General features: G+C 43.3%; 3 protein-coding genes and 1 long non-coding RNA gene across 6 annotated transcripts; 2 read left to right on the top strand and 2 right to left on the bottom strand.

Moving 5' to 3' along the window:
- Positions 1–466: 466 nt before the first annotated feature.
- Positions 467–1219, top strand: LOC120691287. The gene is made up of 2 exons (XR_005682167.1): positions 467–783; positions 1110–1219. It is a non-coding gene; the product is annotated as an uncharacterized LOC120691287 (long non-coding RNA).
- Positions 1220–2490: 1271 nt separating this feature from the next.
- On the bottom strand, positions 2491–11395 carry LOC120691285. Of its 3 annotated transcripts, XM_039974329.1 has the most exons (15): positions 8930–11395; positions 8708–8836; positions 8428–8616; positions 8277–8344; positions 6839–7413; positions 6659–6748; positions 6524–6586; positions 5553–5651; positions 4879–4994; positions 4590–4799; positions 4197–4469; positions 3953–4100; positions 3514–3647; positions 2772–2852; positions 2491–2682 (listed from the first exon to the last, which is right to left on the bottom strand). In XM_039974329.1, exons 1-15 carry the CDS (start codon positions 11378–11380, stop codon positions 2596–2598), a joined length of 4713 nt encoding a protein of 1570 aa, XP_039830263.1. In that variant the 5' UTR covers positions 11381–11395; the 3' UTR covers positions 2491–2595. The 3 variants fall into 3 exon arrangements, with proteins under 3 accessions (XP_039830263.1, XP_039830261.1, XP_039830264.1); XM_039974327.1 differs by having other exon boundaries at positions 6524–6748; XM_039974330.1 differs by lacking the exons at positions 2491–2682; positions 2772–2852; positions 3514–3647; positions 3953–4100; positions 4197–4469 and having other exon boundaries at positions 4679–4819; positions 6524–6748.
- A 1566-nt stretch (positions 11396–12961) lies between these two features.
- Positions 12962–15136, top strand: LOC120692991 (putative vesicle-associated membrane protein 726). The gene is made up of 5 exons (XM_039976396.1): positions 12962–13205; positions 14292–14433; positions 14551–14671; positions 14764–14826; positions 14912–15136. The coding sequence occupies exons 1-5, from the start codon at positions 13013–13015 to the stop codon at positions 15056–15058; spliced, it is 666 nt and encodes a 221-aa protein (XP_039832330.1). The 5' UTR covers positions 12962–13012; the 3' UTR covers positions 15059–15136.
- A 605-nt stretch (positions 15137–15741) lies between these two features.
- LOC120692990 (protein SULFUR DEFICIENCY-INDUCED 2-like) lies at positions 15742–17798 on the bottom strand. Its single transcript, XM_039976395.1, has 3 exons — positions 17545–17798; positions 16550–16918; positions 15742–16423 (listed from the first exon to the last, which is right to left on the bottom strand). Exons 1-3 carry the CDS (start codon positions 17659–17661, stop codon positions 15983–15985), a joined length of 927 nt encoding a protein of 308 aa, XP_039832329.1. The 5' UTR covers positions 17662–17798; the 3' UTR covers positions 15742–15982.
- Positions 17799–20837: the final 3039 nt, after the last annotated feature.

Below are 20837 nucleotides of genomic sequence, written 5' to 3'. Positions count from 1 at the left end.
TGCTAACATCCAAACGGTACCTAAGGTAACATGTAAGCTCTGCATCATCCATTTTTTAATACAAGGCTGTGAAAGTTTCAAACTGGCAAAAATTTGTTTGTGTTTACTTCAAATTGTTGACTAAAAGCGTCTCAATGGTGCCATAGCTCTTGCCTTTTCCATTACAGTGAATGTTATGTGCAGTGGTCTTAATGCTTCCTATCAGAACCCATGCTTCCTATCAGAACCCTTTTAAAATTTTAAGCAGGCAAATTTATATTAATTGGTTTGAGTGAATGCTTAACTTCTCTAAGATACAATGAAGTGGTACATCTATAGCTCAGTTTGCAAATAATATTGCTTTTGACCAAAGCAGTCTTAATTTTGTTACTGCTTGTTAATTGGACTTCAGACAGAGCATTTGCTACCGTTTTGGATATCCGGGCTCACTTTGATTATTTGTCCGATGCACCTCATGGAATATTACCTACCTTTGGCCACTTAACTTGGTGGAAATTGCTGTGTACCAACAACATTATGGACAATAATATTGTGGTTATACCAAGCTTGAGAGGCTCTTTTAGTTTAAGAGCCCAGAACTATTTTCTACTTTAGCTATTTTTGCCGTATGCTCTCAATTGCGCCGAGCTGCTCTACAATGGTTGGAAAGCTGCTAAAAAGTTACTGGACTTAACAGCTGCAGAAAATGTTTCCAACAAAAAGCATATCTCCGACCATTCAAATCAAATGATGATGTCCACTGTTTAGCATAAAAAAACAACAGCATCACCATGTTACAGACAGGTATGAACTAAACTAACTGTCTTCTACTTCATGAAAATCATCTCAAAGGTTGTTTCACATTAAAAGCAAGTATTATGATGGGCTATAAGCAGACTGATTGCTGAGGTGGAGGAGAGAGAAAATGAGAGAGAGAAGTGAACTGTTAGCTTACAGCTAGCTTCGACACAAAAACCAAAAAGTTTTGTGAGATAGATAAATGGATTATATATTAATGGAGAGCTAAACCACTATACAAGTGGGCTAAGAAATGAGTTATAAAGTTTCTTGCAGCCAGCATCAGACTAAACCATTAGTCTTGCTCTAACCAAATGAAAAAAAAATTGCAGGGGATCCCTACCATTGCATGATTTCTGCAACCACCTAGAAGCTCCAAAGACTTACAAATGCTATGTAACCTAATGTACTACCTCCTGCAATTACAAATGCTAAACCCTAACCTACTGGCCCGTTTGGTTTGTGCTGTGCTAGTGAATAATGACATTTTAACCGCTAATTACGATATCAAACAAAGCCAGTTTACAAAACCAACTTCAAAACCCCCGCGCTAGTGACACTGAAAAATCTAATGAGGCCTTTAACCGCGCGATTAGAGTATGATTACTGTAACATCACTGTAGCCAATCATCGATTAATTACCATCATTAAATTCGTCGCGAAAAGTTACACTCATTCCTGAAAAAATTTTACAAATAGACTTCATTTAGTACACCATGCATGCGAGATTTTTTTTCGAAAAACATGCGCACTAATCGTGGAATGGCCAAACAAGGTCACTATCTCCTGCAATATTTATGTCAACTATTCAGTACCTATAATATAATTATCAATAAGAAATGTTCATACCTTCATGTGTTTACCTGCTTACTTTTTACCTTGATCAGCCATCAAAGTAATGCCTAGCTATGTAACTTAATCGTCACTTGGTAGTTTAGCTTAAAATGCCTGAGCGCGCCAAGGCACGTTGTTTGTGCAAAGTTATCAACACGATTGCAACCATACAGTACGAGATATCAGATGACCTCAGGACCTGCTGTCACATTCCAATTAAAGAATTTAAGGGAGAACGGAAAAAATGAACAGCAGCGGCAGCATTTTTTGGTTGCTGTGTCAGCCAGCAAAGAGGCACCAACAGTAGTGATAAGGATTCTGTTATTCATCGCATATGACCATATCACATCTCATCCAGTCATTCTATGTAGGCTCATGCTTTACAGATTTCTCGGAACATTATCTCATCTCGCCCTTTCCCGGAGTTAGTACCATATCCCAAGTGGTGTTGCTATTCCAAACATTTGCTAGTCCAAACATTTCTCTGATGAATGAATACAGCTCACACCACATCTTCCCTTCCATTTCCTCCAAAAGCAAAACAAACGATCCTATACCAGACTCCGCATTTTAAGCACAAAATTCTATACATAGTTGGTGCATAATGAAGAGCTTTTGATAGATTCAGGTAGACTTGTTCGATGGCAGTGCGAGTGCCCCAAACCCACTTGATCGGTGGTGAAATCTTATTGGCAGATGAAGGGTCAGAGGCTCAGAAACTATACCCAAGATTAAGGGAAAATAAGAGACAAGGATAATCAGCTCTCTTTCTGCCCTAGTATGCTCAGATGACTGCTTAGTACGGGCTCAACTTATGGACCAATGTAACTCCGCCGCCCCCCCCCCCCCCCCCCCCCCCCCACCACCACCACCAAAATCAAAACGAATTTGCTATTCTATTTTTAATCTTCACGACCACAGGGGGAACCCTATATATCTGAGGGCGTGTTAACCATTGCACAACACTCCTGAAGCTGAAGCAAACTAACTTGCAGCCTCAAAGAAAAGCACTTGCGGTTGCAAATGACCCTTTTCACACATCACAATCACATCACCCCAACTACCAATAACCTGCACAAATGACATAGGGCAAAACAAGGTCATACTATGCAAGAGTTGGAAAAGCAGATGAGGATGCTGAATTTAGGCTATCTGGTTACCTTAACTGTCTGGTCATCATACATGACCCATCGTCCATCCTTGAAAGCAAAACAATGATAATGCTGGCCATAGTAACAAACCTGCAGGTGTTAAGAGCAATAAGATATACAACTGATACTGTGAAAACCTATGCTATTAATATTAAGGCCCTCAATGTAAATCCGTAATTTGGAGAAAACAAAACAAATCTGTATTTATTTGATTATCGTCTGATAGGGGTGTAGAGCAACATTAGAAATATAATATGAAAAAAGTACATATCAGAACCAAAATCAGAATTTACACCAATCATTTTTGAAACTTGGATTGCTATGTTACTGCAGCAGTTGGCAACCAGAAGTTATAAATATATCATCACAAGTACGTGAAAGGTAATAGTAGTACAACCATTTTGATGTTATGGGTTTTAGAACAGCTGAACAGAATTCGCTACTGCACCTGCATCTAACTGCTATGCATAATATGCTGCTGTTGACAATCACATTATAGTCCTGTTGTCGCTTTTCACCTTAAACACATCAACCGACTAATTTCTATTACTATCAGCAGCTCACAGTTCAGAAAGCAAAAACAAAAAGTTGCCGAAGTGGGTGATATATCCTATTTTCTGAGTATACAAATAATGCTAAATATGCATAGCAGAAGAATATAAATTACAAGTTCAAGAAAACAGCTATAAACAAAACCATACATATATTAAAAAATGGGATAGAACAAAATAAAGGATCTTCATGGCCATACCACTGACACTAGAGTGTGTTTGCTTCCTTGATCTAGACCACGGTAGAATATGCTAATGTCTATCTCAATTGAAATACCAGCCAAAGTTGCAGATATGTCATCCACACTCTCTTTGTTGTTCTGCCATCCCAAAACTAAAATGAAAGTTCAAAAAGTAGAGAGGCATGTCAATAAATGACCTCACCAAACATAGAGCATCAAGTGTTCAAGTGCAGTAACATGGCAAAAGCAGGCAGGATTGCAGTTGCGTTTTTAAGGATGGTCAACTAAGAGAATACTGCAATCTATCCTACATGATTATGGCAATAAAAAAGATAAAATAATCCTAAGAGAATAGTGTGAGATCAAATATTTGTCAAACTGCTTGACTGGACATGGAACTCCATCTCCATGGGATAAAATAATTGCAGCCTGAAACATCCTAGAACAAAATGCTTACCAACTGTAAAAACATGTGGGCAACTAGAAAGAATATGGTGTATATGATTCAGTTTTCCGCAGCCACCAACATCTTTATCACAAGCTAGTTGGTCATTCATTACTACAACCTTCAAAAGTTCATCAAATGAATAATCTGGACACATTATCTGAAGAAGAAAGAATAGTTAGGAATCAGCAGCTCTCCTGATAGCAATATACAAAGGGCACATATGATAAGATTCAACCAAACAAAGAAAACTAACCTTTGCAGTTCGGAGTGAACTAGCATTGATATTGTGGAAAAATGAAGTATATTTGAGGCGTCTAGACTCCAATTTACAATTGTGACAGTTCATCCTTTCATATACGTCCATTCCAAAAAGACTATGTGCTATGCAAGAAATATTTGTACAATCCCATGATCCAATCGAATTCTTCTCATGAGATTTACCATGGTAGACAGTACGAGAAGTGTATGATTTATGTAAACATTCAAAGATTACCCCCAGTACCTCAGATGCATCGTTCATTTGCCCCTGCAGTGATCATAAACTGGTTACGGTCAACGAACATGGAGATTGCAAGAATATAGATGATAAAATGCTGAATGAACGTACGTAAATCCCTTAAACTATCACAGGAGAATGCTAATTTACCTCCTGAAAGAATTTGCTGTTCGGGTAGGATTTGCTCAAAGCAATTCTCAAAGAAGTAGGCGCAACAGCTTCTCCTTGACCCTTGGAAGCTTTGCTCAAGTCAATGAAGATATCATATAATGCGCAGACAGCACAAGGATCTTCAACATGCTTGTGCAGTGATGATGTTTTAAGGAACTCGTATCGAAACCGCCTTATATGCCATAATGACTGAATAAAGAAGAACATTACTGGTCAACAAGCATGGTTACTTGATCCTTGGGAAAAGCACATACAAATTTATCCTTACCTGAATAATCACATTCAAGAAACAATTGTATTCACCAGCAGCATTTTTAAGGCCAGCTCCATACACTTCTGTCCCATTTGAAGTGCATATGGTACCAGCAGAATAGGTATCATAACCTTAAACAATAGAACATAAGTCAGAAATGGAGATTGCAGAAGACGAAATTAATATCATTAACACATGATACTACAACAATCCTTGCAACACCACATCATCATTCCTATATAATGATCACTTGGCATAAGAAATTAGTTATTTAAATCGCTCATCCTCGACTAGTACATCATCTCAAACTCAAAGTACATCATGCTGTTGGTGAAGTGATAGTCAACAATAAATGGATAAAAATACTCTTCCAAGAACTAATCAAACTTAGATCCTAATGTCGGCAACCTGAGGTAAAAATATAATACTGGTATTATAATCGCCAAATTATTCTTCAAGGACATTGGTATGGAAACACTCAGCAATTGTAACTTACTAGACAAGCATGCATTCAACAAGAGGAAATCATGTTTCATGTGGAACTATAAAAGCAGATAATTTGTGGACCTTATACAGCACAAAAAGATCTATTTACGATGTTACAAAGGTGTTGAGTACAAATGTTCATGTTAGCATGAGATATGAGCACAAGCATTGAGAATGGAAGCAGCCATAAAAAGAAAGGGTACCAAGGCTTTGGCGCACAGCTTCGTCAAGGTCTTCTTGAAACCTTTTATCAAAATCATTCTCAATGCAGACATCTGCTGATGAAATTGCACCATCGCCAACTGGATGAGAACAGAGAAGTTCGGATCATAAAGAAATAAAAACATATACATCATTAATTCCATTTCTTGGTAATTTACAAGACAAGGTGTCAAGGAATTAGGAAGTAAAGAACCATTGGAACCAATATGCAAAAATTGCCATAGTAAACAAAGTACCTACAGGTTGCCTTGGTCAACTAACACAAATGCTTATAAAGCAAGTACACGAATTCTACAGAACTAAAGTAAAAATACAAGAATAATTGGAGCTTTGAAGTATTTCAATGCTTTATAAGCTTTTAGATCTATTCAGGCATTCCAAGATGTGTTAAACTTATTTGCTATGTATGAATTCTATTGCTCATTGGACGTGTTTGTATCATAGGAAACCCCAAAATACCTTTTTTTTAACCAAAAAAAGGCAGGTAGCCAGAAGGAAACAAAACCAGAATAATGTTGTGCCAGAAGGAAACAAAACCGAAAAAAAAGGCAAGTAGGCAGAAGGAAACAGCTTAGAAGGAACCACAACATATTATTACTATACAGGCAACTACTCCCTCCGTCCCAAAATACAAGTCATTCTAGGAATTCAATGACCGGTTAACAAAAGAGGTAAAATGGCCATGTTTGCCTCTATTTATTACCAATATTTGGAATTCTTGCATGCACATGCACTTTTTAAATAGGGTAAATGACTTGTTTTCTGGGAAATTTTGAATCCTACAGTGAATGACATGTTTTTTTGGGATGGAGGGAGTATTTGCTAATTAGTGTGTCAAACTTAGCAGATTCTATTTGAAGCTTCAACTACTATATCAAGTACTTAAACAATTATAGTGCAAATCATTTATAAGGATAGAGTGATAGACTTGTGGATATACAAAAATAGCTACCTTTCTCAAAATTTGGCTCCTCTGTTCCTGCAGTGTGTCCTTTATTAACAAACTGTCGATCATCTGAAGGCAACATATGCAACTGATTCTGCTTTCCATTATGATAGCTGTGATTCACATAGGAAGGTGTTTTACCAGTGCTGCTCCATCTAGGAGTTGTCATACCAAATTGGGGATCAGATGCCCTATCATCACCATCATCATCATAAATAGCACCAGGCACACCTGCAACAATAAACAGATATTAAATGTTAAAATTGTGAATGACAATGATAGATCCTAACTTGTACAAGGCGTAGCACCATAACCAACAACCTTGGGCATACTTCTTTTGTGCTTCGCTAGTACTTTTCCTGGACTTTTGGAAGCTAGGGTTACCCTGAGCTTTTGTATGTTGTGCATTTTTCCAAATCCCATTCGTTCTCAATGTTAACTTAGAAACACTCATATCGCTGCTGGTTAATGCATGCGCCCCAGGTGTATCCAATCCATTATGTTTCTCCCTGAAATTGTTCTCAGTGTAGTTAGAGTGTTCACGCAATGGAACTTCAGAATAGCGAAAGTCGCCAAACTTTATGCCTTCTAGATAAGCAAACGAAGAGTTAGTGGATGCACTTTCACGGTTATCTTGGGCCCTGTTTAAATTCCCAGTGCTTAAAAGACCAGCTGTCCCAACAACAGAAGATGCATAGGTACTTCTAAATTGTTCTGCAAGATGCTTCTGTTTTGTTTCCTCCTCTATCCTTCGTTGATATTCCAGAGTCTCTTCCAGCTTTCTTTCCTCTGCTTCAAGTTGTACTCTACGCCTAAGTTCTTCCTCTTGTTCATTGAAGTAATCATCACTTGTTGAGAGTTTGCAGTCCAAATCATCACAATCAGCAACAAGTTGACTGCAAAATATTAGCATGATCAAAACAATGAAACGAGCATACAACCACTTTCCAAAAAAAAAAATAGGTCAATGAAAGGATTATTCCATTGAAGCATCTTTTTAATCATGCTGCACAATCTAAATAACTTAGGCACTGGTGACTGATGAAACAAGCTTTTTGCAGTAAATTTTTTTTGCAGTAAATTTCTAATATAAGCACATGTAAGATACGTACTGACATCTCAGGTGCAGAATGGCATTAATAAGATAAAGATGGCTCTCTATCCATATTCGCTTCTATGAGGCTGGAATTTATAACCACAATAACCAATTAATTGCCCTCGGACGTTAAGCGGAATGCATGGTTTTAAAACAATACTTGCATGATAACATGCAGTACAATCACTGTTCTCAACATTATCCAGCGAACCTATCAAGCAACATGGCTAGCTCAAATGGAAGCAAAATTACTGGTCAAGGTTAATATTGTTCAGCAAGTATGTAAAAAAAACATGCAATGTCAATTGGCTCCTTCCTACTGTGGCCAGATTAAATGCCATGATATACGCAGGAAAAGAAATAAAACATTGCATCAAACAAAGTAAGCTTGTAATCACGCAAACAAACATCTTTCCCTCAAGTAAATTCTATTGACAAAATCTAACTTTGGAACAAGCATAGGCTGACCAGGATGCAAACTAGTAGTACTGATTAAAAACGGATACCAAAATAAGGAAAACTAGAATTCGAAAACACTTCCCTGAGGAAACATGTCAATGCTCTGTACCTAATTAAGGATAAACTAGAATAGATGTGCCCCTCAAAAAGATCTTCTATGGCAATCAAATTTATGAGAGCATAGGTACTATAAGAATCACTTACAATTTCTCTCTTGTTTCCTCATCAGCACTGTCTTCGCAAACAAGATACTGGTCACTCCAGCTTGAATCCTAGGGATGAATCAGGAGAATTATAGCAAGAAAAGAAATTTCCTTGTAAATCAAAAGCCTACTGCACTCAAAATCACAACCACCTTGAGGTCCTTGGATCTCCGAGAATCCTTCAACTTCTTCTTATCCTTTGATTTCTCATGGTATTGTTTCATGTCACCCCCTTTGCTAGCATTCTTCTTAGCATCCAATGCAAGTTCAGCCAGGAAGGCTTCCCTTGCAGCATCAGATCTCTCTCTGGCATCCTTGTCCACCAGCTCTTCCAAATAGGTCTGCATTGCATACCGCAGCCACAACTAAGCAACGAAGAACCAAAAAGATAAGGCACTGACTAGAAACAGAGTTTGGATGCTGAATACAAACTTGCAAGAACGATTTCATGAGAGGCACAAGAATCATTCGATAATCAAGAGAAGAAGAACGTCCAAGTTCATTCTCCAGTTGATGCATCACAGCTACATTTCGCATAATCTTAGCATCTATCTTGCTAAGCTGCAAGCCAAAAAAAAAGTTAGAAAACAAAGATTGCAAATGCATTTTCAAGATTTTAAGTAACTCCTGCAGTTAAAGTCCACAAGAACTGACCTCCATAGTAATTTGTTCCTTCATCTTTGAAACAATCATCTCTACCACGGCATCATTTGAATTTGAATGCATTAAACCATGCATATTCCATTCCTCATCGTCTAACCCATCGAAGTCACAAAGGCGTGGGGCCATGCTAGAAAGAGCCTCATCATAACCAAAGTGTGATGTGTGAACTTCCTTCAAAATAGCTGAGACTGCATCCAACTCATATCTGCTACTGTTAGTCAGCTCCTCAGCATTGCACTCCAACAAAACACCCTGCCGCTTCCTGAGGAGCTCCTCGTACCCAATGAACTGCCCCCTCCTATTCCTTTTTGCTTGCTCTCCAGCAAAGATGCTCTCTACAGAAATCAAAGCCTCCTCATTTCTCAGCTGTTCAAGCTTCCGTTCACATAAGTTCTGCAAGCTGTTGAACTCCCTCTCAAGTGCCCGGAGAAGGTCGATTCCCTGATTTGATCTTTCCTCAAGCATACGATTCCAACACAATAGCTGCTCTCCAATTGAAGATCCATCATACAACCATGAAAGCAGTGCATCCGTATCAACATTCTCGGAGTCAAACTTTCCCCTAAAAGTCTCTGCATCAATGATCAGTTCTGATGAATCAGAATTGAGAGTAACCTTCTCCAGTACATTGTGATTTTTGGGGGAAGTATCCTCATCACCTAGGCCTTCAGCCTTCTCTAAGTGCCTATTGAGTCCAGAGGACTGCATCAGGTCCTGCAAAAATTTTAGTACCTTCCTCAGTGATGATGCCTCTAAAAGGCAAATGCAAAGCGGTGAGTCATCCAGCGGGTGATTAAGCAACAGTGACCCAGACAGCAACCCCCTGAGTTCCTCTATAGCAAATTGTATCACCTTGTTCAGATTGCTCACTGAAAGATTCTTGTTCTTCACAAGGATTTGGAACAATGAATGGATCTTCTCTATAATATTTGCCCTTTCACCATCATCCGGGAGTGGACACTTACGGTCACCTTCCCTTGTCATCACTCCAAAACCATCGCACTCCTCATTATGTGGCGAGACTGATGATTCTGACGTGTCTGATTTGTCTTTGTTACTCCAATTGTCCGATGACATGGAATCCTTGTCCCTATCCAGACCAAGATTGTCGGCTTGCTCTTCCTCGAGCAGTTTCAATGCTGCAGTAGCATCCAATGGCCTCCAGTTCCAACCAATGAGCATTGCTGCCCAGTCAGCATCGATCTCCTGCGGCACCAAATCCTGCTGCTCAGGTGAGAGTATGCCAACATGCTCCCGCAGCACATGCAACCGGTGTGACTCTGCATCTGCAAACTGCTCCCGGCACCGGCTACATACCCAGAACTCCCACTTACCACTCTTGGCGGCAAACCCTAGCACCTCGTTAAGCACGTCAGATGCCATATTGGCAGCGTCTTTCTCCTTATGCATTGCGGCAGCATAGTGTGACTTGAGCTCAGAAATGCTGGCGCTTAAGAATGCAAGCCTTTGCTCCATTGGTATAGCGCCCCAGTAGGCACGCACCTGGTCCATCCGATCAGAAGCAGATGAAATCGTGGCTTTCCTAGAGCCGCCTCTTCTCCGGTCAGCACGATGCCCACCCACCGATGACTGAGACGATGAGGAGGGGGCCTCATCTCCCTGCGGCTGAGAAGAAGTTGGGGTGGCAGCCACAGCACCATTGCTCTGCTCCTTCTGCTGCTGCAGCAGCCTCAATGCAGCCAGGCGCACCTCAATCTCCTGGCGGCGCTCCTCAGGGGTCTTGGTGGCCTTCTTGATCTCGTTTGGGCGGCGCGGGGAGGGCATCGAGGGGACAAGGCGGCCCTCCATGGGTTCGTCAGCAAGGCGGCGCACTGGGATGAGGCGAAGCTTGTCGTCCCCCGCGCCGCCCAGGGTTTTGACCCAGGTGGAGATGGAGGCGAGGTTGGCCTTCTGGATCAGGTTGCGCAGCTCGGACTGGATCTGATCGACGTCGGGGCCGGGCAGCCTGAGGGAGTGGGGCGCGGGGTCGGATGGGGCCTCGATGCTGAGCCCGCGCTCGCACTCGGAGACGACTTCCTCGTAGCCGCGGGCGTCGGTGGCGGCGTCGTAGAGCAGCATGGCGTGGAAGTGGGCCAGCTCGACGGAGTCCGGCGCGAGCTCGACGGCGCGCTGGGCCGCCTGGAGCGCGGCCCGCTGGTGGCGCGCGCGGGCGGCGGGGTCGTCGAGGACGGCGGCGGCGCGGGCGTGCACGGTGCCGTGCGCGCGGAGGAGGAGCGGCGACGAGCCCTCCCCGTGGCGGGCGACGGCGTCCTTCATGAGGCGCAGCGCCCGCGCGTGGCTCCCGCGCTGCAGGCACGCGAGCGCCTTCTCGACCTCGGCGCGCACGGCGGCGTCGTCCCCGCCGCCCCCCGCCGCCGGCCGGCGGGGGGCGTCGGTCGGGGGCGGAGTAGGGTTTGCGGGGGTTCGCTTCTTTCGGCCCATCGGCGGAGGCGGAATGAGATTTGGGGCGAACCGGCGGATGCCCTATTGTAAAAAAGAGAGAAAAAAAACGCGGAGCCGCACCCGGAGCGCAGCGCCCCCTACCTCACTTTCCATTCCTGCCGGTGGGTCCGCCGGGTCTAGGTCTAGGAGTACCACCTAACCCGAGCGTGCGCCGCCGCCTACTAGCCGATCTGATGCCGATGCGAACCGGGGGCCTCGAATCGCGAGAGGTGGTGACGGGGACTTCGGGCTCTCTCTCTCTCCGCTGCGTCGCGTGCGCTTCTCTCGCCGGCGGTTGGTTCAGGCCTCATGGGCCACGTTCCCCTTTTCTCTTGGGCTTTTGTTTTGTTTGCGGTTCACTATCACCAACTCACCTGTCGTCACCCATGAGGTCACAAAAGAGACACATTTTGCGATGCATCAGGGAATGCGACAGCGGCCAAGTGTAGTAGATCCAAGACAATGTGGTGAATTTTGTTTGGAGTTCCCCGTGTGTTCATAGGATGCAGTAATCTTTTGCAAGGACCCAGAGATATACCGTGTCACTGTATACATCTACCGTGTCGATCGTATTATTGTTATGGAACTTGCAAAGTTTGGAAGGCATTAGACTATCATTTTATTAGTTGACTCCCATTCAATTTGTACAATATAAGTAGCCATAGCTCGGGGGTGTCAATTGGTGATTCTTAGATGCACATCCAATTTTTTTTAATTTAAAATTTTAAACTAAAGAAGATTGGAGATGCGCCTATAAGAATTACCAATTGACAACTCTATATCGCACATTCGAACATGAGGTTAATTATCTGGACTTCATTATGAGATGCAACAAGTCAACAACACAGTTAGCCACTTCGACGTGTACATTTACTTTACTGATCCGGTTGGTTAGTTTGAGTACACGTCAATTACGTTTTTACACAAAGAAAATTTGCATCGTATGCATAGTTTTCACATAAAAGACATCTCGACACATGGGTTTGTTTTCATATCTGGAAACATCTTGCTTGTTCGGCTAACGTACGAGGTATATACATTTCCTTCCATTCAAGTAGGTAAGGATGCAAGTGGATACCTAATAGTATTTTTTTAATCAACTAATTAATTACGAAAGCATGATACTCTTCATTTCATCTCCCGAATTATTTATGCAAAATGTCATTTTAGTTAATTTTATCAACATTTTAGGTCGATTTAATGATCCGAAATATATATAACCTGCATCCCTACGTTCATAGCAATGTTTATAAGATGGTAAATGCTAAAGAGCAATTCAAGTTCCGCTCCTTCTTATATGGACACGCACAATAACACTTATCGGCAGCCTTAATTTTAGGATGCATGTAAGGTTTCCTCTTAATTAATAATTAAAATTTAAAAGGAACAAAAAAAAGATAAATAAAAAAAGGATGCCAGGAGCATGCATGCATGCAACCACAAGCGCCATGGGAGGGAGAATCACCACCTGCCTAAACTTAGCATCCATGCTTCCTGGCCACCACAATTCTCCGGCACCTCCAAACACCGCGACCTCCTCAGCAGGTCCCTCTCCTCCACCACCACCAGTCCCTTCGCTCCGCCACCTCCAAGCAGGCTCCCCCGCGCAGGCCGGCGTCGGTGGTCGGAGAGATGGGGCAGCAGCGCACGCTGATCTACAGCTTCGTGGCGCGAGGCACCACTGTGCTAGCGGACCACGCCGAGGTCTCCGGCAACTTCGCCTCCGTCGCCGCGCAGTGCCTGCAGAAGCTCCCTTCTAACAACAATCGCTTCAACTACAACTGCGACGGGCACACTTTCAACTACCACATCCATGATGGATTCAGTAATGCACCCTGCTAATCTCACCCGGCCCCCTCGAGTCTCTCTCTCTCTCTGTTCATAGATCATTAGCATGTGATTATTTTGTCTGAAAGAATAATGTGTCTTTTTTCATCTTTTTGCTCGATGGCGATCATGGAGGCATTACTGCATTAGGGAATCGAAGCATCATGTCTTTACACTTTACACTAATAGCTTGATAAAGACAAGATGAAACCAAAGTGCGATGTCGAGATAGCTTCTTGTCGGAAAGAAAGAAAAAAAACTGTAAAGGGCTGTGCTTTGCATTGCTTGCGGTGTTTGATATGACCAATGTGGCTAGCCCGATATTAAATTTTTCTACGGTTGGGTTAATTTTCATCATACACATACATTTGTAGGTTAAATTTTTAGGTAGAGCTTTATTACAATGATTGCAAAATGCCAATGAGTACTTTTAGATATTTTTACCTTGAAATGTTTTCTGACCGTTGATCAATAGAAGGAATTTACAAAAATTAAATTAAATTAGTATTCGGTCCCACTTTTGGCACTTGGTCCCATATTTTTATACCACCAGGTACTTTAGTCTAGGTGCTTCCAGGTACTTCCTATCTTGATCACCCGTACGATTTTGTCAGATAGACGGCTCTTATTTTTTCAATCATTGTAAAAATTCTCTTTTAGGTATTTTATTCTTCTCTTGGCCCATATGTGGATTATTAAGATGGATGCGTAGGACGTCCCTTTTCAGCATTTGGGTTAACATTGTTTTTCTTTTATACTACATATAATCTGTGCCGGAGAAATGATATTTTAGTTCTTGTCCCATCATTTTTGTGAGCATGTCGTCTACTTTGCTTTGTGAGTTCCATCTGATCGTAAATTGTATATATCCTTTTCGTACCTGTGAAAAAAAATCACATTGGACATGATGTTTTCATTTCTACTTCTATAGTCTCTTTGATTTCCAATTGTTTCAGTACTAACAGAACACTACTAGAAGTAATGAAGTATCATGACGATAAATTAATCTTAGGAGATGGTGTTGACATCTACAAGAAAGTTAGCGGTGCAAGTTTTCATGTGACAAAATGTCTTTACTGTGCAGCATACTGCGTCGTTGCTACTGAATCATCTGGCCGACAGCTTCCAATTGGCTTCATTGAGAGGGTCAAGGAAGATTTTTCCAAGAAATATAGCGGAGGGAAAGCCAGAACTGCTAATGCCAATGGCCTCAAGCGAGAATATGGGTATGTAAAATTATATTACCAGTCTCTTGCATTAACCCCTCTGACCATTTTCACTTGAAAGCTAACTAGTCACTTTGTCAGTGTGAATTACTGCTAAATGAAAGTCTTTTCTTCTAGGCCCAAACTTAAGGAGCACATGAGGTACTGCGACCAGCACCCTGAGGAGATTGACAAGCTTGCAAAAGTGAAGGCTCAAGTCACAGAGGTCAAGGGAGTGATGATGCAAAACATCGAAAAGGTGTGTCTCATTTCACTACATTATTAATTGTTTACACGAGAAATCATCATTATATTTGGTGCTTAAATAGCTTTATATATACTGGTCATCAGGTGCTAGATCGTGGTGAGAAAATTGAACTTCTCGTTGATAAAACGGAGGATCTACGATCGCAGGTTCGTTATATACTTATTACTCTTGCCTGGGATTCATTCACTTCGTCTATGAAACTATCACAAGGTTCACCTGTTTCACCTGTAGGCACAAGACTTCAGGCAACAGGGAACAAAGATACGGCGGAAGATGTGGTGGGAGAATATGAAGATGAAGCTCATCGTTTTTGGCATCGTGGTTGCCCTGATCCTCCTCATTGTCTTGACAGTCTGCAAGGACTTCAATTGCTGGTGATGTGAAACCCCCATCCCATTGGTTACTGCTCTATATAGAGAGCCTCCAGCTTGATGTTGTTGTTCCTGCAGATAACAAGGTAACACGGGAAAGAAAAGGGAAACGACCACGTAGGGAGCGGATTACCATCACACCGCCTCGCTAAAATCCATATCTGCGGTGTGATGTCTACATTGATCACATTGTTCTTAGCTGCATCTAGATCTTTGGCTCAAAGTGATTACAGAGCTCTCTCTATTATTCTCAATAATTGTAATATATAGTAGTAACTTGTGAATTGTGAGTCAGTTAAGGTATTTATGCTCTGTGACTCGTTGCAGAGTTTGTTCATGCACTTGGCCTTCATGTTTGTGACACTTGAGTTGACTTATTATCTTTGCTAAGATATTTATTATTTTGGAAAATATCCAGTTTACACCCTCGAGCAATCACAAAAATTTTGATTTTCAACCTTCAACTACGAAACCGGATAACAGAGGTCATCCAACTGTTAAAACTGGGCGAATTTGACCCCTTGAATGATTTTGAAGGTGGTTTTGCATTTTGTGGGAATTAAAAATATTCAGATTTAAACTAAAAGAATTTATAAGTAATTCATTTTAAATCAAGTTATCCCAAACTAAAAAAAATTAAAAGGATCATGCCTAATAAGCACGTTTTTTATTAAGAGGAGAGAAGCCAAGTGATTACACAGCACTCTGTGATGTTATAGATTCTTTATAGTGAATGTTTTACCACTCTGTGATGACCAGCACAGATGGAGTGATGGCACGACTTGCACTTGGTACAATGGTATATATGTACATATTTGTATGCATCGATACATGACTACGCTAAGACATGCCCATACATGCATACAAAACATCTACACAGATGCAAGCACATACTTAAATTCCGCCCTAGAAGATGCTGATACTTTAGCTTCTAGCACGCCATCTGCTCCCTGTAGATAGGCGTGATCTCCTCGAAGACAGGCAGCCTCCTGTTGCTCTTCCGGTAGGGCGCCGCCCACTGCTTCACTGCCACATCCAGCAGCGCCAACATCTCGTTCTCCACCCAGTCATCGTCGTCCCCGCGCCGCCCATCGTCGCCAGCACCCGGTGGCGACGTCCGCGCCATGATCCGGGCCAGCAGCTCCTCCACCTTGCGCACGATCTTGCCGTCCTGCTGGTCGCGGGCCTGGTACCTCCCCGCGAGCACGTCGCCGAGCACCACCTCGGCGTCGGCGAGCCGCGACTGCTCGATGAGGCAGAGCGCGAGGTTGCACGCCTTGTTGGCGTCCGGGTCGATCATCTGCGCCTTCCGGTACACCACCTCCGCCGCCATGAAGTTCCGCTGCTGCATGTACGCCCACGCGAGGTTGCCCTGTCATGTGTATCGTACCAAGCTAGAGTGTCAGATCGAATAATGCAACAATATATAATGTAAAAAAAGCAGCGCAAGCTCGCTCCGAGCTAGTCCGGCCATGGCGACGACGAATAATGAACTTACCAGGACGCGCGAGGTTTCTTGCCTGACGGAGACGTGGATCTTGCGGCCGTGCGAGCGGGCGCGCTTGGTGGCCTTGCCGTGGAACGCCTCGCCGAGGTAGATCTTGCGGAGCTTGTGCTTGAGCAGCTCGATCTCCTCCTTGGTGCGGCCGCTGGCCTTGTAGAGGTCGAGGAGGATGTTGTCGAGCGACTCCTGCGACTGCCGGGGGCAGAGGTGCCGCAGCGACTTGATGGCGTCGATGGCCTCGCCCAGGTACCCGCGCTGCTTCATCACCACGGCCATGTCCTTGAGCGCGCTCTCCACCTTGTCGCCCGTGTTGATCGCCTTCCAGAACCACGCGATCGACGCGTCCAGGTCCTTCTCCACCAGCTTCAGTTTTCATCGGGAAAGTGTTCGTGTCAGTCAATTTTTGACGTTAGTTCCGAGTGTCTGTCTCTTTCGTGCGTGCTTTAGTTTTCAGTTGCATTGGCAGCACTCTATATATCTCATCAACTTGCTTATTGCCCCTAGCTCATGTGCACATGCCGTTTGGTTAGAGGTGCTAGCTCAAAACAAGCCTATTTATCCCGATAGATTTTGCTAAAATTTACTAGGTTATTATACAAAATTAGAAAGTTCATATCTACTCCCAAATTACAAGTCGTTTGAACTTTCCGAGATACATATACTTTATTTGTTATGCATCTAGACGTGCACTGTGTCTAGATACATACCAAAAATTGTGCCTAAAAGGTCAAAATGAATTGTAATTGGGACGAAGTATATATAGGTCGTTAATTTAAAGAGCAGCTAGCCCAGCCGAGCGTGGGCAACAATCTAATAAACTAGCCCAATATTTTTTAAATGAATCTCACAAATCCAGTCTTTTATCACATGAGCTTGTCATTCTCCAAGATCCCTAGAAACCGCGCCAGCAGCAAAAGGACTGTGCATTCCTAATTGGATCGCCACAACATGCTTGGCAGGCAGATCGATAGATGGATGTAAGTTCTTACCTGGAAGTGCTTGGCCCTGGCGTACGGCCCGTCGCCGGCCGGGATCTTGTGCGCGACGTGCGGCGCGGCCGCCGCCGCCGGGCTCGCCGGCCGAGCCATGGCGAACAGCTGATCCATGCCTCGACGACCTTCGATCTCTCTTCGTAGTGTACCAGCTATAGCTGGCTAGCTAGCTAATGATGGACTCGGGCTTCCCCCCTCTCGTCGCTGCTGCTGCTGCTTCCTCGCTGGCTGCCGTACGGTTATAGACGATGGCGATAGGCGGAGGAGCTGTCCTTGTTTATAACCTGCCCGCGCCGCGCACTGGGACGGGGACCCGTCCAGGTTCACTCCTCAGTTGACGCGGGGGTCGGGCCGGAGCCGGCATAGCGGGGCAAGTTCATCGCGCCCTGTCCAGTAGCTAGGTCGCGCTCGCGCCTGATAAGAACCCCTCTTCGCGTGACGGGAAGGACGTGGCACTGGAGCGATCCAGGCCATCCACATGAGAGGAGGAGACCCGGCGCCCGGGCCAGCTGCAGCTGTGTTGTGTCAGTTTCTCCGTGCGCTTAGGGGGTGTTTAGTTCCAAAAAAATTTACACAGTATCTGTCACATCGAATTTTCGGACACATACATAGAGTATTAAATGCAGTTAAAAAAATAACTAATTACATAGTCTAACTGATTCCTACAAGATGAACCTAATGATACTAATTAATCCATAATTGGATATTAATTGCCAAATAACAACAAAATGTGCTACAGTAGCCAAATCCAAATTTTTTCACCAACTAAACACACCCCTACTGTGCCACACCCATCCAACTCGCTGGAAATGGTTTATTGTTAGGCACACGAAAAAGATTGTACAATTTCGGTAGTAGATAACTACTTAGATGCATGCTGGCTACATATGTTTTGCCTCTTCTTTCAAGCTTATCTAGCAACTGCAATGCACATGGGATTGCAAGGAAACTTTGTGATAAGCTTATCTCTGGAGCTTGAACAACCTACATATATAGAGGACCCTGCTTCTTCTGCCACGAAAGTATGAACAACCCTACACGAAAAAAAAAGAACAACCCAATTGTCACAATTTCTCGTTCTGATTTAAGTTGCTGTGAAATCGACAAATTCCTATTTATCGTGTTTTCACGTTGAGTCTGTTGTATCCGGCCAATTGTACAAAAAAAATCTTGGACTTAAATTTGGAACAAATTTCCCTCATGTTTTCAATTGAAATATTCGATGTATACGGTCTTTAGTCAAGGGCTGTGCCAATTGTAGACTTGTAGAATTTGAGACATCGGAGGAGCTTTGGTTTGTGCCGCCATCATGCCTGCTGGATTCCCTTCTGTTTCACGGTTCTCTTTCACTTCCAAGTGTTTCAATAACTTTTGGAGATAGTAACATTTGTAGGCCGTATATGGCAGTGCTGTACACCGAGAGGTGTCTACTTCCATAGACTTCAGCAGTAAACAGGAATGCCAACCGGGAACACAACAATATCGTAGGAAATATAGTAAGATTAAAGAATGTTAAAAGAAATCGAGTATTACAATGTAGTAGGAAAACGAGTACTCCGACTTTCTTAGCCATGACCAAGTCGAGCAGATTTTTTCCTAGAGACAAACGATACATCCTATCAATTTGGAGAAATTGCCATGAAAATCCACAAGATTGCAGGGAGCGCGGAGCTGGATTGCTGATCAAACTATAAAAATGCACCCTTAAGTACAGGAAAGGTGGTCCAGGGAAAACTTAACACTCAAGTTAAAACCACACAAGATTGAATTAGTGGTTGGTGAGCGGAGTGTGTAGATGATTCGGATGTGAAGCTAGCTGGGAAACAATTTTCTGCATGTTCAATCCGAAAGGCGATAAAAAAGAGATAGAGAGGGAACAGGAGGAAAATTGATTTTGAAATCCAGATTTTACTCATCGTAATGAATGAACGGTAGAACCGAGTGGGCCCATGCGAACGAAAGAGAAAAATGAAGCGCAAGCGCAGCTACGTGGGATACTATAAAAAGGAAAGAGAAGGCGCAGAGCGCCGAGACAATTTGAGAAAGCGAAGACATGTCGAACCGTTCGCTGAAATTGAAACCAGCGAGCAAGCGTAGAATTGGATTTGAAGTTTCTCCCCCACAATGGTAAAACCAAATATAATTCACAATGGATAGCCAGTATATGAAATACCTCAACTTTTCTCCAAATGTGACCGCTCAACAGGCACAACTCAGACTTTAATTAGACTAAACTTTCTCAAGTTTAACTTGTGCATATGTGTTACACGTCTAAAGGAGTTCTTCAGTCGATGGGAAGGATTTCCCTAACAGAAAGAATGTACAAGCAAGAGGGCACGTCGCAGTGGCGCACGCAAAATTCAAAGTTAGGGGTTCTTCCTCCATCTCATCTTCACTCATTTCTTCTCTTTTTCTTCATCTCTTTTTTTCTTTTCTTCCCATCTTTCTCCTTTGATTTTAATGGAGTTTTTGGGTAGTAGGAGGGCTAAAGCCCCCTATCCCCTCTTTAAATCCACCCCTATCATGTCAGATTCAATACAAATATAGAGCAAATGCGTCGCCTCTCTCTCGCACGCGTTGCTATAAAAACCTATGTCATGTGCCAGGCACACCATGTAGCAACACCAACTCCCATATTCATCTCGTACACGATTGATGGGGCGCTCGAGAATGAGCCACAGCCACCCTGGGTTGTCAGCAAAGAGCCAGGGCGAGATCACCGTAGGTGCTGCTGCTGTCGTCGTGATTGTGCTGCTATGCTAGTGTGGGTGGCACCGCAAGAAGGATCGTAAGGCAGCAACGCGAGGGAGCATGACCGCAGCGTCCGTGGCAAGCTCACCACCGACCAAGCCGATCGATGCACAGTGGCAGATCTAGGATGGAAATTTAGTAGGGAGGGGGGCTCATTTGCCTCTTCTTCCTCCTTTCTCCTCTCCTTTTCTTTTTCTCCTTGCTACTTTTCTTCTTCCTCTTTTTCATTCATGGTTGAAATGGGGGGAGCCCCGATGCACCCCCTAGTATCCGTTCCTGTCGGCGCGCGTCGGCCTGACATCATCTACTACGGAGAACATCATCACCCCGCCATCCACCTCGACCTCACCGGCAACGCCATGCACCCCCTTGTATTCGCTCCTATAGACGCGTCACCCACCCCCATGTTCTTGAGTTCTTGATATGTTGGGATTTTGTGATAAGGTTTGAGATTAATCTGTCCTTCTGACAACAACAAATCAAAGATTTTGTTAGCTTTTGTGACACCAAACCCAAACTTTTCTGGTTCTTTATTCCCA

This window comes from Panicum virgatum, chromosome 9N (assembly GCF_016808335.1).
Source record: "Panicum virgatum strain AP13 chromosome 9N, P.virgatum_v5, whole genome shotgun sequence".
In the NCBI taxonomy this organism is placed as follows: Eukaryota; Viridiplantae; Streptophyta; class Magnoliopsida; order Poales; family Poaceae; genus Panicum; species Panicum virgatum.
Note: the sequence above shows the minus strand (reverse complement) of the source record. Positions and strands in the feature narration are given on the sequence as shown.